The sequence below is a fragment of the Camelus ferus genome, chromosome 13 (genome assembly GCF_009834535.1).
Source record: "Camelus ferus isolate YT-003-E chromosome 13, BCGSAC_Cfer_1.0, whole genome shotgun sequence".
In the NCBI taxonomy this organism is placed as follows: Eukaryota; Metazoa; Chordata; class Mammalia; order Artiodactyla; family Camelidae; genus Camelus; species Camelus ferus.
Window position 1 is genome coordinate 7179054 of NC_045708.1, and position 21630 is coordinate 7200683.

A 21630-nucleotide genomic window follows, 5' to 3' on the forward strand; every position below is an offset into this window, starting at 1 on the left:
GATGGAGGGTCCTCCTTGCCCCCTACAAATGGACACACAGGTCACTTATCCCTGGGAGGACGAGGAGCTTACCCCAAGTCTTCTCAGGACCTGTCCTCTTGGCCCCCTCCGAGCCCCCCAGGTTGCTGAAGGTCCCAGACAACAGGGTCGAGGGGATAGGGACTCTGCTAATGTGTTCGCTCAGACTCCCTCAGGGTCCCCTACTCCAGCCAAGACTAACAATGTGGAGGGGGCTTCAAACCTCCCTGGCCATCCTCTGGTCACTCATGTTCATGCACAAGGGTGGGCCACCCCCAGGGGAGTGAGGGCCGGAGAGGCAGCAGCTGAGTGCGGCCCATCTCTTGCTCCACTGTGTCCACAGCAGGACACACAGAGATCCCCGGGGCATCCTCCCTACAGGGACACACGCACATGCACACACACTCAACCTCACATCCCTAGTGACCTTCCCAGCTCCACAGGCACACACATGTGTACATAAACCTCCCCAAAGTCCATACCCAGCTCCCCAAGATGAGCCTCAGGATGGCGGGGCAAGATGATCCCATTCTGCCTGGGGCTGAGAAAACCTAGCAGGATGTAAAAAAGTCTCCGAGCTCCTGCGAGGAGAGGGAGGAGGGAGGATGGCAGTCCTGTGAGGACCAGGACCCCACCAGGTGAGGAGAGGACACTGGCGAGCAGCACCTGGCACCCACAGTGGGTAAAGCGATTGAAGCAACCGACAGACAGCCGTTCCCCTGGGTGAGGTGGCCGGTGGGCAGCTGTCCTGACCTCAAGCTACTAGGGGTTGGGGACCCAGCTTGGGAGGAGTGGGCTCTGGCTGCTAGATTCAGTGGCTCAGGGACCAGGGAGAGGGGCTAAAAATAGCTGGAGGCAGCTGAGCCCTCGCTATATATGGCAGAGAAACAGAAGGCTTTGAAGGGCAGGCAGCTTAGAGCAGGGAGGGGGCCGGGCAGGGGTCCCGGGGGCAGCCCAGGGGCCTGCATTCCCAAGCCCAGGCTGGGTGGCTAGGGCTTCGGCTGACTATCTCTAGTGCCCAGGGCCGAGCAGGCCAACCCGGGTGTCACACTGCAGTCCCATAGGGCCTCAAATCAGAGGGGTGAGGCCTGGGGCCATGAGGCCACTGGCAGTTCCAGCCCTGCCTCCCCAGCTCTCTGCTCCCCAGGGAGGGGCTAGGGCGCTGAAGGGACAGCAGCCTCTGTCCCTGTCCCTCCCCTCTCCTCAGGCCCAGCGCAATCACCTTGTGTCTGGGAACGGCAAGGGCTTTTCCTATCAGAGGAAACTGAAGGTCACACTTTTCCTCATTGATCTTGCAATGTTTGTTAATTACTCTGTCACTGATGTGGCGAAGGATAATTAAACAGCTCTGTTTATATCTTATATGCATAATTATGTGGCTGCGCAGGGCTCCCCGCGCAGGGAGGAGATGCGCCCCTCACTGCAGGGAGAGGGGTTAGGGAAGCGGGCAGGGGAGGCTCAGGACACCAGGCACAGGCTGAGAAGGAGGCTGGGAAACTGAGAAAAGACCCCAGACCCAGAGTTCCAGCCCTAGCAGTACCCCTTCCCACATGGAACCCTAGGCCATCCCTCCCTGGAGCAGAAGGAGCTCAGGGCTGCTCTGGGTCTAAGGACAAGCAGACACCAGAAAAGCCTGGCCTTAACCATCTCGTGGGAAAGAGGTCAGCCAGGGGACTGCGTCCAGGGCAAGAGGGTGTAACAAGATATGCCAGCTGGGCCATCCCTGTGGCTCTGTGCCTCACCTCTGAGCAATCCTGCCTAGGAGAGCCAGGATCCCTGCCGAGGAGAAGGTGGGCTGGTGAGATGGGGGGAGAAGGCTTTGGGGAGAAGGCAAGAGGAGGGTGGGAGAACAGGCTCATCCTAGAGCTTCTTGGAGAAAACACCTTTACTGACAGCAAGCTCGTGCGGTTCATGATGCTGACTACCACCCGTCCAGGGACTGCATCGCCCACGGCTCCTCCCTGTGCAGGTGGGCGTGGACAGTCATCTACCCGTACACCGTCCGTCCATCCATCCATCCATCTGCCTGCCTACCCATCCATCCATCTATCCACTGCTTCCTGAAGACCCTCTGTGTGTTCAGCAGCCCATCTCAACCCTGCTCACATATTTGGGAAACTGCCTTCTCAGGCCCTTCTCCTATCCCTGCCCAAGTCATCTCTCCCATTCCAGTTGTGACCTTGGCCCCAGCCCACCCATCCTCAGTCCTCACTAGGTCTGAATGAGGGGTCACTATTTGCAGTGAGAGTGAGGGAAGCTGGGCATGCTCTGTGGATACACACCACTCCTTCCTTGCTGGGCTCCCCTCCTCATGGGGTTGTGTTCCATCTGGGGCTTCAGACACCCACCTGAAGCCTGCTTGGCACTGGGGCCACTGTCATCCTTGGAGGCTGCCCCATCCGAGTCCTTCTCCTCCATGCCGCCGCCTTCCTTGGAGGGCTCTTCGCCGTGGTCTTCCTCGTCGCTGCAGCCCTGTGGCTGCACCATGTAGACACCCTCGGGTGGCAGCTCCAGACCCTCTCGGGCAATCCGCCCCAACACGGGCGTGGATGCCGGCTCCTCACTGTACTCCCCGTTGACCCACTTCTCGATCACCGCCCGCCTCTTGTCTTCCTCACTGCGGGGGGCCCGGGCCGCCCCAGGCTCGGGGCCACTGCGCTCTTTGTCCCGGGGCCTCAGGGGGCTGCCCTCAGCTTGAGAGCCAGCCTCTGCTCCCTTCTCCACCACCACCTGGCGGCTCAGCTTGGCGCAGATGGCGTTGAGCTTCAGGCCGCCTTTGCGCTTGGCCGCCATCGCGGGCTTGCCTGTGGGTGGGTCGGTGCACCGGGTGCCTTCAGCTGCAGGGATGAAGGAGAGGGGTCAGAGGCACGTGTGCCAGGCACAGCCACTCACCTCAGCAGCAGGGCAGAGAGGACCCTGCCCGGTATCCCCCAAGCCAGAGGTCTCCCCAGTCATGGCCCCCCCCCACGCTGCCCCGAGACGGCAGGCACCTGTTTGTCCCCTCACTAGCCTGTGAGCTCCATCCTCAGAGCCTGGCATGCACTAGGGGGTTCCGAAATACTTAGTAAACGAACACATGAATGAATGAATAACTCTTCAAACACAGAGGCAGTCTCTTCCCAAGCGCCTGGCTCCTGGAAGCATTTCCTATACTTGTTTGGCCCCAGGTGCCTCCTTCGAGAGGCAGGCTGGCCGTGCCCTGGATAAAGGAGGGTGGGATTCCCTGGGACACTTGAAGACACTGAGGGACACAGACTAACGAGCTGGTCTTGAGGCAAAGCTAGCAAGTGACAGCAGCCTGACTCCACCTGGGAGCTTCTGCCCACCACACGACCTGCCGGGGAGCAGACAGCCAAGAGCCAGGGCAGCCTGTGCCAATCTCTTGCTTACCATGCCAGTAGCACTTGTCTGGTACCCTTCCCCACCTGGGCACCTCATCCCCAGCAGCCCCTCCGCCCTGCCTGGTCCCTGGGCCCCACCTAACACCAACCTCTGCTCCCTGCAGAGCCCCAGGATCTGCTCCTTTTCTCCAGCCACCAGGACCCTGCAAAGGCGTCCATTTTTCCTCCTTAGGGTCCTTCCTGCCCCTTCACAGACCCTCTCTTGGCTCCTCTGGCCATATTCTGTTGCTTCCCCTTCTCCCCAAGCCTCAGGCAGGGCTGTTCCAGGACAGAGTCCCTCACTGCCCTTCCGAGGGCCACTGGTCTCTGGCTGTGGACCTCCCTCTGTTTTCTCTGCCTCAGCCAGCTAGTGCAGGCCTGGAAGGCCAGGCTGGCCCCAGGAAGCCCACTTTCCAGCCCTGAGAAGCTGCAGCTAAACCATGTCGGGATTCCTCACTTCCCCAATGAAAAGCACAGAAGCTGTAGTTACGGCGCCTAGTCCCTGAACACGCCAGCCCGACACAAACAGCTGGAAACTGTAACTTGGCTGCCTGAGCGCTAGCCACCTCCCTCACGCCTGCTAAGCGGGGCGCCCAGGGCCCTGGGGCAAATGCCAAGACCACTCACCACACAGCCTGGGACCTGCCACAAAGGCCGACAGAAGTGTTCACATGTACACCTGTTTATCTGTGTATCTGTCCGTCCATCTGTCTGTCCACCCGTTCATTTAGTGAACTCCTATTGTGTGCCAGGCCCTACGGTGGCGGCGGGGGTGGGGGCCACGGCAGACACAGTCTTGGCTCACATCCGCTTTGTGCACAGGGAGCCCCACTGAAGCAGGGCTCTCTCGTGTGACCCTCAACAGAGTGTGGGCATGGCCAAGTCTGCACAGAGGTCAAAAGGCTAAATGAGGGCAGGTCATGGTCTCAGATTCATGGTCAGAAGCGGCTTCACGATAATGGTCAAGATCCTAAAAACCCACATACCTGGAACCCACTGAGAGGCTTACTGGGGTGGCCACACCTGTGCCAGGACCTATGCACAAGCAGACTTGGCTTCTACACACAGATGGCTGTCCCCCGATACAGACAACGCCAGTGCCCCCAGATCCTTGCCTTGAAGCCAGGTGACAGCCTGTATGGCCTCACTTGGCCCACAGGGGTCCAGTGATCCCAGCCCAGTGCCAGAGAAGGGTCTGCTCAATTCCCTCCAGTTCTCCCATTCCTGCCACCCTGGCTCTGACGGCTCCACCCTCACCGTAGCCGGATGCCAACTCTACCCACGTTTGTCCACATCTCCAGGTTTGTGCTGTCCACACCCAAATCTCCAAGCATTGTCATGGGTTCCTTCTCAAAGCTCAGCGATGGGGCCCATAATCACATTATCCCAACCAACCTCTGGCCAGCCGCCAGGCTCCGTGACACCAGGTTTCCTCCAGCAGGCCTATGGAGAGCAAGCCTCACCTGGCCCTCTTTGTCCCCTGCCCTGGTGTAGAAGGGAAGGGTGGGAGTAGGGGAGCCTGCTCTATTTTTACCAGGAGGTAAGCAGCCAAGTGTGTATGGCAGACGGCAAATGAATCTATAAATATTTATCCCAAGGAAGAGGGAAGCAGAAGCTCCCAGGGCTGCACTTGCTGCTGGTGACACCCCCTCCCTGGGCCCCCACCCATCCTGGAGCCTCCTGGCACTTGGGCCCACCCAGCCCAGCCCACCCTCTCCTGATCTCAGCTGTGTGCCTGGCTCAGCCCCTCACAGGCCCCCACCAGCTGCGATGCAGCTGTGCACCGGGCCCACCCCCTTCCCGTGTGCAGGCCCCTTGGCTCCGCCTACACCCCCTACACCTGCCCTCCAGCTGCTGCTCTGTCCCAGCCCACCTGCCTTCCAGATGTTGCCCTCCCTCTGACTCTACCGCTGGTCCTGGGGGGAGGTGAGAAGGCGTGTGGGCCTGGGGTGCAGGGCAGGAGGCAAATGCAGGCCTTACTCATAAGTGCAAACACATGTGACTTTGGGGCTGCAAGGAGGGGTGTACGTAAGAGATGAGGCTCAAGCTGCCTGCTTGCCGGCCCACCTCCGGCCCTCACGGTGGGGCCTTTCTCCCTCCCGCCCCCATCAGGGTCCTAGGACCTGCAGACTACCCCCTTCGTGGTCTGACCCCAGGCTCCTGTCCATGTAAACATTCCCCTGACTTTCTTCCCTAAAATATAAACGCCGTGGCCAGGCCTCAATGGGAGGAAGCCATCCGTCCCCGGCCCTGTCACTGCCCCTTTCATCTCCTTCCCGCCACCAGCCTGCCCGCTGCTCTATTTACACTGGACACTTCCTCTGGGAACAATACTGCCCAGGAGGCAGGCCTGGGCCGGAGGCTGGGAAGGAGAGGGGACTCCCTTACTGCTTACCCAGGAACCGGCCCAGGAACCCGAGGAGGCGAGGGGCGGGGCAGCTGCGGTGGGCCCAGCCGGGCCTGGGGGGAGGGGAGCAGCCCGGGCCCTCCCAGTCTCCAGCCTCTGGCCCTGGTGGTGCTGGACAGGCTCGGGGCGAGCCCTGGGAGGTGGCACAACACCACGCATGGTCCGACCTCTGGGGTCAGATAGTCATGAGTTCACTGCCTGGCCTTGCTAGCCCCGGGCCCTGGGGTGAGCTTTCTCCCCATGAAAAGGCTGCAGGCCTGTAAGGTGAGAGGCTGCTTGTCTGTGCCAAGCACAAGGCCTGAGAAGCAACGACCTGGGAAAAGGCAGCTGAGCCCTAGGAGGGGACAAACAGGCAAGCATGGTGCCACATCCAAGCACGGGACCCCCAAGACTACGAACCACACCTGGTCCAGAAGAGGCAGTGGGGACAGGAGAGGCTGGAGGGCTGGACTGTGGACAGGCTGGCTGCTCAGCAGCAAATGGTCCCTTTCTGGTTCCCGGAGCCTGAGCCTCCCCTCTGAGGGCTCCAAACCCAACAAGCCCCAGCAGGCAGCTCTCATCTCCAAGCTGAGCGGGTCCTGCTCAGGGTAGAGAAAGGAAGAGGCGAGAACTGGACTGTCCATGCACCCGTCAGGCACTAGCTCACGATGTCTCACAAGGACCCCGTGAGGCATGTACTGTCACGGTCCCATTTGACAGAGGAGGAAACTGATTCTGGAGCCGAGAAGACACTCCAGAGGCCAAGCTCACGAAGGCTGGGGCTCAGCAAGGTGCAGGGCCACCACCGTGTCCCCATGAAGGATCCAGGTTGGCTCTAGGAAGTCTTAGGCCTCCCTGCGAGGGCTCCTTTCCACCCTTGTCCATCTCCTCCTCACCCCAACTCCCAGTTCCCATAACACGGAGCCCCCTAAAGTGTTAACTGTGATGGGTAAAATGGTGCAGCAGATTGCTACAATAAATAATTTACTGATATTTATAAATATGCAAATCAGCCAGCTTCAGAAATCGAATGAAGGGAGGGCCTCGGGAGAAGGGCCCGTTATGGCAGGAATCTCATCACTCCCTCCAAAGGCTGGGGAAGGCCAGGGCTCCTGCCAGTTCTGGTGGGGAGAGGGGGGCTCCTGTAGCTGCACCTGGGCCCCTCGCTCCTGATCCCTGGGGACCGTGGGGGTGGCTGCAATGGCTCCACCTCCTCGCCTGCTCAGGGCCAGGTCCTCCCCTGCCCTCCAGCCTGGGCTCATGGGGACCAGAGGCTCCAGTGCCCACCTACCCACAGCCAGGTCTCGGAGTCACTTGTCCCGCCATGGGGGTGGGGGTTAGTCCCTTGGGGCTGGGCAGGCCTGGCAGCCCCTCCCCACCCGTGAGTAATGTGTTTCGGGGCTGGGCGGCCTGTCAGCTACCAGGCTCCGCGTGCTTTATGGGCTCTGCCTGGTGGCTCTGAACTCCCTGGTAGGAAATAAAGTTCTCCCTGCGCGTCCCTTCTAAACATTTCACTCAGTGGAAACGGTGTTTAAGAAAAATGAGGACATATTTCTTCCTAAGGATGCAGTGTCCCCTTTGGGCAGCCTAATGCCCGCTGTATATCAAAAGGTGGTAAGACAGGGGCCAGGCACCCGTCCCCTCGGGTGGGGGTGGTCTGGGGCCCACCTGCCTGCTGCCAGGTGGCTCAGGGGCCACAGGCACCACTGGGCCACTCTGGTGGCTGCCTGGGCCCATGCTGCCTAGAGCAACACAGCGGCTGGCACCCTCTGAGCACCTCCCCAGTGCTGGAGGAGGTGCCGGTCACTTCTCAGCAGCACCGCAGTGATGCCCCAACATCCCCACACGGCCGCTGTCCTGTCCCTGTTTCCAGATGAGGAAGCAGAGCCCAGAGACGTGGTCAGTTGCCACGGTCACCCGGAGTCCGCGCTAGAGCCGGACTCCCCCTGGGCTTGGATGCCTCACCTGTGTAAGACCTCACACAAACCTCCCACAGTCTATCAACTGGGGTGGCAGCAATGCTGAAGCCTCCCTGCCACCCCTAAGAACTTAACTTGACAGGCCACGAGCCCCAGTGTTGGGGTGCTCTGCCTGTGTTCATTCAACAAACAGTCTCTGAGAACCGTCTACAGGCCAGACCCTGAGCTTAATTCTGAGGCTATGACATGAATAAGACAGACCGTCCTGGTCCTTGCCATCACGGACTGTTCAATTTAGATGAGGGGGCAGACGTTCAAGTCATTACAAGTGTGATCACTGCGATGAAAAGTCTAGGTGCCACAGGAGCAGCGAGTCTGCGAAGCAAGGAAGGGTTCCTAGAGTCACCTGCTCTCTTACAAGCTCCCCGCACCACACAGCCCATCTCCATCTTAACAGTTCCCTCCCTTTCTCCCTGGCCAGGCCTATCCCTGAGGAGAGGGCTGTCCTTCCCTCTCGGGCCCAATCCCACCCTGAGCTCGAAAGAGAAGGGCCACTGAGCTTCTGCGGGAGGAAGGAGTGGCCACTGCTCCCCCAGGGCTGTTAGCCAGGTCCCCTGGTCCCGAACAGCTTTAAGTCGGGACGCGGGGGGCCCAGCCACTATGTCCTACATGCCCCCCTTTGTTTATTTATTTATTATGATTTTTTAGTCCAGTTAAAAGGTTTACTATCCAGACGCGTCTAAGTGGCCTCACTTAGCGTAAGTAACTCTATAAATCAGGGGAACTGTTAGCATCCACCGCACAGGCTGGCTATCAATCTCCCCCAGGTCACAGCCAAACAGGAAGGGGAGAAAAAAAGAGTTACCACCCAGGGGAGATTTAAAACACACACACGGCGCACACACAGACTGCGTGCGCGCACACATACGTGGGCATTTCTCTACTTGTACACTCATTATATTCACACAAGCACATGAGAGCAGCCCGGAAACCGGCAGTGCTGCGTGTGGTCATGATAACCACGCACAAACACGGCTCCTGCAGCCTGAAGGGGATACGGAACCTGAAGGAGGGGAGTCTCTGGTGGGCCCCCAGGGCCGGGCTCTCAGTGCCTGAGCCACCCCGCTGAGGCCAGCGGCTCTGGAGGGCTGCGGAGGGGCTCTGCTCGGGCCTCCCTCCTTCTGTGGCCCCTGCCTCTGCCAAACCCCAAGGGACCAAGCTTTGCCCTGTTGTGTGCCTGAGGGAAGCACTCGGCAGGGAGGTGGAGTCCAGGAACAGGGGTAGGGAAGCTGTCAGCTGCAGGTCCTTGCCCACCGTGCCCAAGGCTGGGCACACCCCAGGTACAGCACAGGACCCAAGAAGGGCAGTGCCATCCCAAGGAGGGACTGGCGGCTGTGCAGAGCACTGGAGGGTGCCCAGGGTAGGCAACCACCTGGAGCAACCTTTCTGCAGCGGCCTCAGGACTGCCTCCCCTTCTCACTGGAGTAGGTGTGGCTGCAAGTGCACAGAGCTTGGACACAGGCTCCCACCCCATCCCTAGAGAGGCCCCATACCTAGAAGGCCCCACTAGGACCTGGAGTGGGGAGGCCACTCCTGGGCACCCCTCAGCCTCTCCTGGTCTCCTCTGTGGATCCCCAAGGCAAGAGGGTGGAAGACCCGCCCAGGCCCACCTCCTCTCCCACCTCGCCCAGAGGCCTCCCTGGCTCCCCCGCCCGCCGGCCCGCTGCATCTCCCCATGAACTCTATTTCTCTTTCCTCTCTGAAAACAACTGAGCTGTAAATACTGTTTAACCTTCTCCCCCCCCTCCCCCCACCCCCTCCCCTCCGCACTATAAAAACACAAATATGCTATAACTCAGCCGGCCCGGCCGCCCAGCCTCCAACATGCCCTGCGCCCGGGCCTCTCAGGAAGGTCATTACAAACGACTTTCCGATTCACTGCTCCTGAAATAATTTTGTGTATTAAAACCTGAATCTGCACTTTCTGGGGCCGAAAGCCTCGCTTAATTATGGCGGGTGTCCTTGGGACGGACAGTGATCCTTCACTCGCCAGCCCGCGCTCCAGCCCTCCGCCCGCCAGCCCGCCCCCCTCCCTGGGTCCAATCTGTTTTCAAAGTGTGTCTGTCCTTTATTAAATTGTTTTCTTTTCCACATTATCAGTTGCCATGGAGACCTCATCTCTCGGATTATTTGAATTTCATTATATCTATTGATTTGGGAGCATTTCATCTTTTTTATTGTTTTTCTGTCAATTTTCAAAACGAATAACCATCTAATTTGCGTCAGTGCTGATTATGTTTGTCCCTCAATAGAGGTCGGCAGCTGCGCTGGGGAAACAAATCAATGAAAAACCATCATAAAACTCCCCACTCCAGTCTCCAGGATGTGTGGGTGACATTCCACGCCTGCGAGAGACACACTCATCAGCTCCAAGTTCAGCTACGGTGGCGGCAGCTCCTACTCCACGTCCGCCTCCTCTGGCCTTAATATTTAATTCCGCGATTTGGGGCATTATTAGTGGTGTTTTTATTAGTGCGTGTGCATGTGAGTGTTCTGGTGGTGGGCTGGCTGTTTTGTTAATTTGTGGGTGAGGCAGGGAAACCCCGGAGGAGGGCAGGGCAGACGGTGCTGGGGGTGCGGTGGGAAGTGGAGAAAAGGGGGGGATGCCCTGGGGACGGGGCCCGGGACCGGGAGGACCACAGTGAGGGGCTGGAAAAGGGGGGACGCAGAAGGGGGACCTCGCAAAGGGGAGGAAAAGAGGGAATTCAAACTGCTTACTTTGTTGGTTTTTTTTAAATAATTTATGCAATTTTAAGCATTTATGTATAAATTTTTTAATAAGCCACCCTGGAGCAGGATGGCCATTAACATCCCAACGTCCTTCTGTCCAATGGGCTGGCGGAGAGGATCAATTTCTGAGAGTACTTTCCCTTTTTTATGACATGATAAAATGCTTTTAAAGCAACTTACACAAATATGGAAATTTTTTTTTCTTTTTTCCCCGTCCCCTCTCCCTTCCCCTAACAGCTTTCTTATCCACCAGGGAGGGGGGTGTGCGCGCACACACACTTGTGCTCACGCTCTCTCTCCTGCTGGGGAGGGGGCTGGGGGGCTGACCGGGAGAGAGCCCCAGTTCTAACTGGAACTGGCCGCCTGTCCTTCTAACAAGGGCATAAACTTTCATTACCCATGCACGCAGTCAAAGACAATTTAGGGAAACGCGCTGCTCGGAAAAGGAAAACCTCAGCGATTCGTGGCCCACGCTGCCGCTGCCGCTGCCGCTGCCGCTGCCATCTCGGGGGCTGCTGCCACCTCCAACATGAGGGACCTGGGCCCTGAACCTCTGGCCCTGCCCAGAAGGAGGCAGGGAGGGGCCCAGAGGGAGAGGAGCGACCAGACAGCGCCATGGGAGCACCCCAGCCTGGGGCAGGGGCCGGGCCTCTTCCTTGGTCGTGCTCTCCCCCAACACCCCTCCACTGACCCCTGCCAGGTGTGGTCCCTTAGGGCAAGCACAGGACTCTTCGTTTCTGCCACCCAGTGCTGTCTTGGAGCAGAAGGTTGGCTCTGTGGATGGACGGATGGACAGACAGAGGGACCGAGTCAAGATAAAGTAGGGAACTCAGCCCAGACAGCCTGGGGTCCCTGCAGGAAACACACAGGCACTGGGGAAAGGCTTCCTCTCCAGATGTCACCTGTTCTAGAAGTGGGTCCGGGGCAGGAGTGCCTCTGGGTGTAAAGGATCCGGGTACTAAATCGAGAGGGGGTGGCCTGGCCACCATCACCTTGACCCTGGGTCCAAGCTCCTAACTCCGTGAGATGGAGCCAAGCCTTGTGAGGAAGAGGGTGAGTGGCCTGTACCCAGACTTGGGGACAACCCTCATTTCCGCATCCCCTTCACCTTGTAGACTCTTCTCTTGATGGAAGACAGCTAGAGGGACCTGAGGTGTGAGCCCCGAACCAGGGCTGAGGGGGATGATCCTGGTTTCTGGAGAGGGCCCTTCCCCACCCTGCCACTGCAGTCCCTCTGAGGCCATACCTGGGCATCTGGACATGCGCAGCTTCCAAATAAGACAAACTGACATTAGAAACTTGGCCCCTCTCTTAAAAGCTTGCCACTTTAAGCAAGTTACGTCTCTGCACTGGCCATCAGAGTCCTCGCCTGAGATGCAGGGCTGTTGAAGGGATGATGTGGGGTGACACTGTCTGGCACAGAGCCGTGGAGCATGGTGCCTGCCATGGTACTCGACGGTGACTGTGGACAGGGCCCCTGCCTCGGGGGCAGGAAGGGCTGGGGCAGTCAGGGCAGAGAGTCCAGCCCTGCTCGGCCCTGCCTTTGCCCAGGGATCTGGGAACTCTCAGTGTCCTCCCGCTTCCCCCATCCCCTCAAAGCCCAACTTTCTCCTTGGGCCCTCCCACCCCAGAGCCCCTGAGCCTCTCTCAGAAGGCATCCTTTCCTCTGGGCGAGCTGGCCATGGGCAGCCCAGGAAGGATCCCACAGTGTCCTAGACCCTCAGCAAAAGCAGCAAGGGAGCGTCTCTGGTGTGGCCAGGCACCCCCAGCCTTCAGTGAGGACGCAAGCAGAGCAGGGCTGCGCCCACCCTCCTCCTCTTTAGTGCTCAACCCCCCCCCCAACTGTCATTAAAATAACAAGTTTCTGTTACAATCTAAACATTCCCACATCGCATAAAGGGTTATATTACACCCGAGTCACTCCCGGGCCCGTGTTTGCACAGAAAAGCTCACGGCAGGTCCCCCCTCCTGACGAAGTGACTTATTAAAGTTTAAACAGTAATTAACAGAACAATAAAAATAAAGGGATGTTTGGGGAGTCATAGCGCACACAGGGTTTTTGGCAGTGCCAGCAGTTTTTCAGTGCCCTGCGCTGGCAGCAAAATGCGACTGTGAAGCCAGAGGGGACGGAGGACAGGGCCGGGCTGGGCCAGGGAGACTTCAGGCCTAAAGGGTGAGAAACTGAGGGCAGACAGGAGGAAGGGGATGAGGGGTCCGGAAGGCCCTTCTGGGGTCTGTGCGGGGCCACCAGCCCCACCAGGACCTGGGGTAGCAGGTAGCAGGGTGGGCACAGCCAGAGCAGAAGAGAAGGTCTAATGTTGGCAGGAAATCCACCGACCCAGGTTGCGGAGGCTCTGTATGCCAGGGCCCAGCCTGGCCCCAGGCACTTTCTGGGAGCCCAGTGCCTTGGTCACATCCAGCCAACTCCGGCATAGACCTGACTGGGGGAGGCGTCGGGTACCCCGGCACCATGGGCATCACCAAACCCTGCAATTAATGATTCCTGGGACTGGACCTCAGCTTCTTTGAGCTTCTCTCCCAGTGCGGCAGGTACCTCTCCCTACTCCTATGGCCAGGGAGTTGTAGCCACTAGCCCCTAGATGAGTAAGGACTCAGGGGAAAGGCCTTCCTCTCCACCCTCTAGGAGGGGAGACCAGCTGGCCCAACTAATGCTGGGCCCCACCTGAAGAAGGAAGTACCTGGCTCACTAAGCCAAGGTGAGCCCCCACTGGTGGAGTCCTCATTTGCAAAGGTTCTCAGGGAGCCGGGCCTGGAGGGGCTGCCCTAAGGCCAGGGCACCCCGCGGCTAGCAGGCCAGGCCAGTCATCCTTTGCCTCTCCTGTTCTCCCCGCACAAGTTCTACCCAGAGGCTTAGACACCTGGCTGGGCAGCAGGGGTTGGTGGGGGACACGGCAGAGAACCAGGCAGGAGCCTCGGAGAGAGGAGGGGCTCCACCTGGGTGAGGCCAGCCTGCTCAGTACTTTATCCTTGAAGCCTCGGGGGCTGGGGAAGAAGGGACAGCAGGAAACCTTAGTGACCATAACGCGAGTGTGTTATCTCATGCTGGCCATGTGATGGGCACCAAGGTACTGCTGGGCTGGCCCTAGACTTACCAGCTCCCCAAGCTGCCCTCTCATTCTCCCTTCTCCCAGACTCCCTGGGCCCTGGCTGTCACAGGCTATGTTGGTGGGGTGCTCTCCCAGGGCCATCCTCTGTCCTTACAACCCAGAGCCCATGACCAGTCTTGCTTCCCTTGCCTGCCCACCGCCCATACCTGCCTTTCCCCTCCAAGGAGAGCCTCTGTAGAATCAATGTTCTCTCCTCACCACAGAGCACTAGTTCCCACAAGAGTCTGTTCAGTATAGCATCCCCAACTCAGGTATTTCCCACTAGGGCAGAGCAAAGGTCCGACTTGGGAACACCATGAGGATCATGAGAGTGCTCTGACCCTCCTCTTGGCCTCCTCCATCTCCCTCTGGGCCTTAGGTGCCAACCTGCTGGGGCCCACCTGATGATCCTAGTTCTGCCATAGCCTCCCTCCACCTTGGTGCCTGCCACTGGCAGCCTGGACCAGCGTCAAGCCCAGAAACCAGCCCCTGGCCCCAGGGCAAGCAGCACCGCCAGGTCCCTAGCACAGGTTCCCCTGCTGGTTCCTCCACATCACAGCCGCAGGGGCTGACGTGAGCGGCTGCAAGCCACGCTTGGAGGTGAGATGCTGGGCTGAGGCCAGAAGCTCTCTCTAACCTCATGTCTCCTGGGATCTGGCTCCTGGGCAGCTGGCGGGCACAAAGGGCAGAGACTTGCTTTGGCTGGGCCTCTCACTGCCTCTCACCAAGGCTCCTGCAGGCACAGCTGCCCAGGGAAGTACAAGGCCCCCAGGACCTCAGAGCTGCCTGGGCTCTGGGCACGGAGAATTTTGCCCTGAAGACGTGGAGAAGAGCCAGCAGCCTTCCTTTCCCTCTTTCTCAGGCAGAGCTCTTTGGGGCTTCACCCCTGCCCCAAGATGAGTGACTCGTGAGGGGAGAGTGGAGGGCCAGGCAGAGAGAGCTCAAGAAGGAGCAGGCGATGCTTCTCAAGCCCCTAGCTGCTGTGCTCAGGAGCCAGGCTGGAAAGAATGACAGAAGCTCAAACCTTTTAGCTGCTGGAGAAAGCTGACTGAGTCACCCAGCGCCAAAGCTTGGAGGAGGGGGGCAGGGAAGGTACGCTGAGGGTTAGGAGAACTGGCAAAAGGCAGGGCCCCAAAGAGGGCAGGTGGGGACAGAGCCCTTCTAACAGGTGTGCTCTAAGGTGGGCAGACTGGGAGCAGGCTGCTCATCCTAACCTGCTGTTTCTAGAGCCCCCCCCCACCTTCTCCCCTACCCCTGGAGCATGGCAGGCAGCTCTGATTGGACGAGGAGTTCCCAAGGGAGGCAGCCATCAGGGCGGAGGCTGGCCTAGATCTGTATGGAACTTAAGAACTGGAAGGGTTTTGAGGTCTAAGAGGTTGCTAGACTTGTCGAAAGCCCAGGCCACTCACCTGTCAGGACCAAACAAATCCAGAGACCCAGTTCCTGATCTGGGCTGTCTCATGACCAGCAGATCAAACTGTTCCATATCTATGTTTTAAAAGGGAATTTTCTGCAACATTTGGGAGACTGCTCCAGGGCCCATCAGCCCCAAACACCACAAGGGTTCCCTGCTGGACAGGCTTTGAGACTCACACTGGCCCACCTGGACAAGGACTCCAAATGGCTCTGAACCAGTATCCCTAAGGTTCAGGGCCCAGAATTTGGGCTCCTTGACTCTCTCAGGGACACACAAGTGGAATCTGGCTCTATGACCTGGCTCACCCCCTGGAAATGGGTAAGACACACGGGTGGGTGACCACGTGGGAGGCAGAGCCTGGGCGCATGGAGGGAGCTCGAGGATTGGGGTAGGGACTTTCTCTTTCAGGGACTGAGATCCCCCAGAACTTGCAAGCTGTGCTATGAAGGGGAAAGGGAGCAAGCACCATTCTGGGATTAGAGGAGGAGTTTGGGAGAGAGAGGCCCTGGAGTGGAGGCAGGTAAGTACAGCCTCAAGGCAGCCCCGGGAGAGAAGGTGGGAATGGCAGCAGGTGGCAGAGGGGTGCTATGGGTGACACTGCCACCCCACCCTCCCTACAGCCCATCTCCACAATCCCCTTGCTGAGGCCAATGACGATGACATGAGGGGACTAATTTAGGAGTATTTTTAAAACTGTGGCCCTGGTGGAAGGGGTTTAGCAGTTGTCAGCCATCTGGAGTAAGGAATTACCGTCACCTCCCTGATCCTATAGTCCCTAAACCCAAAGCTGGTTACAGCTCAAGGGGGAGGCAGCAGGTGGGTGGGGGTGGGGCCCATTCCAGGGAGGTGCCTGCAGGCCGGGAAGCACCTTCCCTCGCCCTAGGAGGGGGCCTGGGCCCCGGGGAGGGGACCGGAGAGCCCAGTGTCCTCTGTGCCCACTCAGGCTCCCCCACCCGCTCACGCACGCTCACTCCCTGGGCCATGCCGGCTCGCGCAGGGGCCGTCAGGTAAATTAGATCTGAAAGCTGACAATTTCTGACCATATTTCCTTGATTATTTCAAACAAATGCACAGCAGCCGCTGTAAGGAGATTAAAGTGACATAAACGTCCCGAGTGGGAGGGGGGAGGGCAGAGGATTCAGGTCACCCCCATCCGTCCCCCGCCTGACAGACGCTATATCGCTATCCAATCCAATAAAAAATCCCCCCCTTTTGCTTTAATTAATTTTACAGCTAGCTTGCTTAATTACTTTCAATCAAAATCCTCCTGCCATCGCAAAATTAGAGATGGTTGAGCTCCATTAGCCTAAATTCTTCATTTCCATATAGAAAAGAGGCTGTCTGCATAGCCAGCCTGGGCCCCTGGCAGGACAGACGCCCGTCTGCCCGCCCGCTGCCAGCCAGCCCACTCCCGGCTTCCGCCCCATGGCTATCTGTGGCCTGTGCATTTCCCCTCGTTCTCCATCCCCGCCCCTTGGGCTGAAAAGAGTTGAGGTCTAGGAGGGGTACACTCTCCCCTGCCCCCAACTCTTCCCCGGATTCGTGCAGGGACTGCAGAGCTGGGCTGGACTGCCAGGGTTGGCTGCTCCTGGCAAAAGGATGGCCAATCCTGGAATCCTGCTTCCCTGCTACGGGGCCCCTGATGCCCCCAAACCCAGGGCAGACAGTTCTCCTGGGCCCTCTGCCTCATCCCTGCTCACAAAGCAGAGCTCCCAGCAGGGCAGGAACACTTCCAGTCTTGGACTTAGGCCCCAGTCGGTAAAGACCCCTGGAACCAACGTCACCCAACATCACCCAGGGTCACCTCTCTGCTGTTTCCAGCTGGAATCCTTGCTCACTATCAGAGCAACTCCAGGGCCAGCTGTCTCAAGGGTGCTCACCAGCAATGCAGCAGCCCCCAGACTCTGTCTGGCCTTCTCCAGGGGGCCCCATGGGCTCACCCCTGCTCACCCTCTCCCGTAGCCCTGGTTCCCAGCCTGCAGCAGCTGCTCTGTTCCTCCACCCCGAGCCTGGGCTGGGGAGGTGGTGGGCCTGGGCTCTGTCCACATCCTGTGCCTCCAGTGGCTCCCTTCTCCCTGCTGCCTGCCTCCTCCTCACAGCCCCCAGCCTCAACTCCAGAAGCTCCACTTCAGGTTTTCCACGCCACAGCCCTGAGTGTCACCACAGGGTCCAGCCCAACCTGGGCTCCAGCTGATTAAGGATCTGCAACAGGATGTAGGGATTACAGTAAAACCTGGCTCCGGATCTACAGGGGCAGAGGGCCAAGTCCTGGCTCTGGGACTCCCCTCACCTCCCCTTTTGGGCCGCCCCCTCAGTCTCAGCTGCCAAGGGCCAAGCAAGGCTGAGCCTCTGGGCCCTCTATGGGTTCTTGGCTAGACCCCGGGAATCAGATGACGAGGGGTGGCATAGGGGACCCAGGCCAAGTCTGGCAGAAAGGCAGGATGGGGATGGGGTAGGGAAGGGGAATGACGGCTAACACCTGCCCCAGATCCGTTGTTGGGACGGGAGGCCAACCGGGTCTTCCTTCTCAGGGAACCTGTACGGAGATAGGGTGTCCTGGGTCTGACTTCTGGAAGCTCCCTAAAGGCTCAGTGAGGCTCTTCCAGGAAGCGGGCTTTAGGGCTGCCCTGTCACTATGTCTGAGTGACTCGGGTTGGGCGAAGTAGCTGAACCTGGACCTCGAAGCCAGTCTTCCGGGACACCAGGACGCAGGCTCAGTCAGCAGGTTCCTTGCAGGTCTCGGGTTAAGGGCTAACTCAAGTCCTCCTCTTTCGGGGTCGGTTGAGTTTCTCAAATATATCTCAAATACCTTATGGGCACTGTCCCCATGGGCGCTAGGGACCCAGGGAGAATGGTCTCAGGTACCAGGGAGCTCAGATTCTAATGGGGAAGACACACCAGCACCAAAGCATTCCCCACACCACTGAGGGCACAGAGGGGAGGCCAGCTGTGAGTTCCAGGAAGACTTCTTAGGGTCCAGGCCCAGGCTGTGCCTGGGAGGCCGGCCAGGTCCAGAAGGTTAAGAAGGGTGGCTCCCCTGGGCCCTGCTCTGAACTCTACACAGGTCTGCAGCCTCTCTCCTGCCCCCTCTTCAGTGAGTCATCTGCAGGGTGTACTGGGACGCCAGGAAAGGCAGGAGCAGTCCCAGTCTTTGGTGGTACTTACTGACCTCCTGGTTGCTCTCTCTTCCCTGGGGTGGAGCTGAGCCGAATTCCTGCTCTGCTCCTGACACACCATGCCTGGCACAGACAGGTGAGGTGGTAGAAGGGTGTTGAAGAGCAAGTTCTGGGTCAGCTGCCCAGAGGGGCACAGCCTACAGTGCGGTGGTGCAGCTCACCACCCGTCTCCCACCTGCCAGCCAGTACCTGTGGAACAGGGAGCACCCGCCTCTCATCCTTACTCACTCCTTCAACGGGGGAAACACTCCTTCAATTCGGGGCAGGCTCGCCCTCCTCCTATGCATCCCTCAGAGGTCCCGGCTGAAATTTCACTTCTTCCAGGAAGCCCTCCAAACTGCAGGGTCCCTGTCCTCTGTCCTCTCATCACACCCCGCTGTGTTAGATGGCACTTCTGTAACAACTTGTTTAATGACCCTTTATCTTGCTCAACTGCAAGATCTGTGGGACAGGACCACTGTTTTAGAGCAGCGCCTGACCCAGTAAATATTTACTGAACGAATACAGAAAACTAAGTGCTTCTCATTACGGAAAAGCTGGGATCGGGGCTGTGGCCTGACTTCTGCACCAAGCCTGTGGGGCTCTAGACCTTTCCTCTCTGCAAGGGTGGGGACTCCTCGGGTGGGACTGAGGCTGAAACCCCTTCTCCTGAATCTCTGACCCTCTTGAGCCTCAGGCTCACCTCCAAATGCCCTTCACAGGGCTCTGCCTGGAGAACAAAGGAGGCCCCAGTTGTTCCAACATTTCTCTGGGAGAGGAACAACTGTTGCTGGCCAGGCCCTTTCTGAATAAATCCGGCAACTGTTGATAGTACAGTGCAATTCTCCCCCTCTACTCCTGTCTCTGTCCCAAAAAGGAGAAAAGGAAATGGAAAAAAAGATGGGGGAAAATCCCACCCCAAGCCCCGCGATCTCCCTCTGCCCGCTATCAAGTCTGTCTGAAAATGTTATTTACACAAAGAGGGCACAGGGACAGCCACCTGCCATTGCAGACAACTGGGGCAGCCGCGGCAAAGGGCGAGGCTGTGAGATCAGGACCCAAAAAAAGGAGGTGAGGGAGTGAAGGATGGTGGGGCAGGGCAACAGGAAAGATCAAAGAAAAAGGAGAGACTCTGGAGGGCAGTGGAATGCCTGGCCCTGCAGCCGCAGGAAAGGGCCCTGAGGAGGAGTGAAGGGAAAGGCCAGAGACCTGCAGAGACACCCAGACCGGAGGGCCCAGGAAGGCTCTCGGAGGCCAGGCTGAATGCAGAGGCAGGAGGTTTGTGTGGGGGCAGTGGGTACAGTGAGGCGGGGAGGTGAAGGGGGAAAAGAGAAGTTGACTGAGGAAGAGGGAGAGAGGTCTATTAAAAACCTCTCAGTGCATAACACAAAATGTCAGGGTTTATAGCTTCATTCTTGGCATTGCTGGGACTGAGAACCCTGCACAGAAATGTCACTGCTTGTCATGTTTAATCACCTGCTGTTTGTTAACACCTTCCCTGCAAGGAGCCTGTCTCAATCTGCCCCTGGGACCTGGAAACAGAAAACATCCCCATCTCCTTCTTGGCCCTGTCTCAGGGTCTCGAGAGAGGTGCTCCATTCACCATCCATCTGAAGGCCACCCAGGAGCCTCAAAGTGACCCTTCCTATCAGGCAGGCCAGGGAAAAGACCCATGTGGTCCTAGCAAGGGGCTATGACATCTGGCAGGGGATGGTGTGTTTCAAGTGGCCAGAGCTGGGGTGCTCCCAGGCTGACTACCTTTCCCCTGCTCCTTCTGCCTGCCTTTCTAGGGCTGTCTGTCCACTCTGTCTAATCCACTCCTGTTCCCCGACCCTGGGTGTAAGAGAAGATAAATAAAAGAGGGCCCGCTCAGATCCCTGCAGCCTGGAATCCACCAATCTGTCTGCTTGAATAGCAACTGCCACATAACATCTAACATTCAAAGCCACCATCCTTCCAGTTACAATCCCGGATCACACCATCTGTGGTTCTGGCTTGGCTCTCTCTTGGAGCATGCTTTGCTGGGTTGTTTAGACTAGGAATTCTCAGTCCTACTGTCCTGTAATTCCTTCCTCTGGGGTTGGGGGGTGTGGAACAGGTCACTTGAGCAGCACAAGTCTTCCCAAGAACACACCTGACTGTTCCCCACCCCTGAAAGCACAGTGTGGTTAACACCAGGCAAGGGGCTGGATTACACAACTCAACACATCCACCAGGCTCAAACCCCATGCAGGGACAGCTGTCTGCAAAGCAGCAAGATGAGCCTATACAGTAAAGTAGCCCCGTTACTTCTAGAAGCGATAAAGGCCAGAGGTGAGCTGAGCTGTAAGGGTCTTCCAGTGAACCAGGGCGATGTCCTGATCTTCCCTTCCAGCAAAATCCATGCTTACACAGAAACATATCTGACAAACACGCATCCGCACACCTGTCTCCTAGGAGAACGCCCGTTCACTTAGACTTTCCTCCTGAAGAATCCTTCGCCCAGTCCATCCATTCCCACTTCAAAAGAAACAACTCAGAATGTTGAATTTCAACTCTCCTTCGATCCTTTCCTGCAAACAGATGGGAGCAGCCCTTTCTCAGGAGATAGGCAATAATGAATGCTTATAGAGGAGGCTTCCTCCAAAAAGTTCAAAATGCATTTGTATCAATAATTGTATTTTATCTCGCAGGGAAGGCTCAGGGATGTGTCCACATGTTTCAGGTGGGATACAGGTGGCGCCCGGGGATGCTGGGGATGTGGGCCGGCAGCACCGTCAACATCCAGGACTGAACGTTCTCTACCTCACACTGCATTGGAGTGGTCCTCGGGGAAGCCCTCCTCCCCATGAGAGGGAAGCCCTATTCTGCATCTGTCTCCCTGCATTTGGAAACAAATCTATAAGTGTCTCTGGCCTCTGGTTTCCCCATTTGTGAAATGGGACAACTCCCTGTGTCTTTCTCAGAGGGAACTGATGTGCAGAGATGGGACAGTAGATATGGTGTGCCTGGAATCTCCTGGATAAACTCATGGGGTTTCTGTCATCATGATTCTGCATGTTGCACCCGGTCCTCTGCAGGGGAGAAGGGGCTCAGTGTTAACGGGGTGGGGAGAGGGTGGGGCCGCAGCTGCAAGACCTTGCCTATGCCCGGCAGAGGTTTTCAGGCAATGCCTGCTGTGCCTCAATGGTGAGGCGGGCACGCGCACACCCGGTCAAATTCACGTGCACCTGGCTGAGTGCAGCCCACAGAGCTGGCTGGCTTTAGTCGGAGCCAGTTGTAAGTAACCCATCCTGGATGGGGACTATTCTAGTTCTCGAGGTGCCTGGGCTCTCCAGGATCCTGAAGGAGGGGCCATGTCAATCACCTCCTCCTCCTGCCTCCAGGACTGAGGGGGTTCATGGGAGATGGGTCTTTCCAGGCCTGAGCAAACCAGGGTGGTCAGTTACCACGTTGCTGGCTACATGGTGTGACAGCTG

At 58.0% G+C, this 21630-nt stretch overlaps 1 protein-coding gene across 1 annotated transcript in view; it reads right to left on the reverse strand.

Moving 5' to 3' along the window:
• The window catches only part of CASZ1 (castor zinc finger 1), a 57086-nt gene that overhangs the window by 25420 nt on the left and 10036 nt on the right, over positions 1-21630 (reverse strand). The window contains 1 exon segment of the mRNA XM_032495166.1: positions 2367-2855. Within this exon segment, the coding sequence (XP_032351057.1) occupies positions 2367-2855 (489 nt within the window).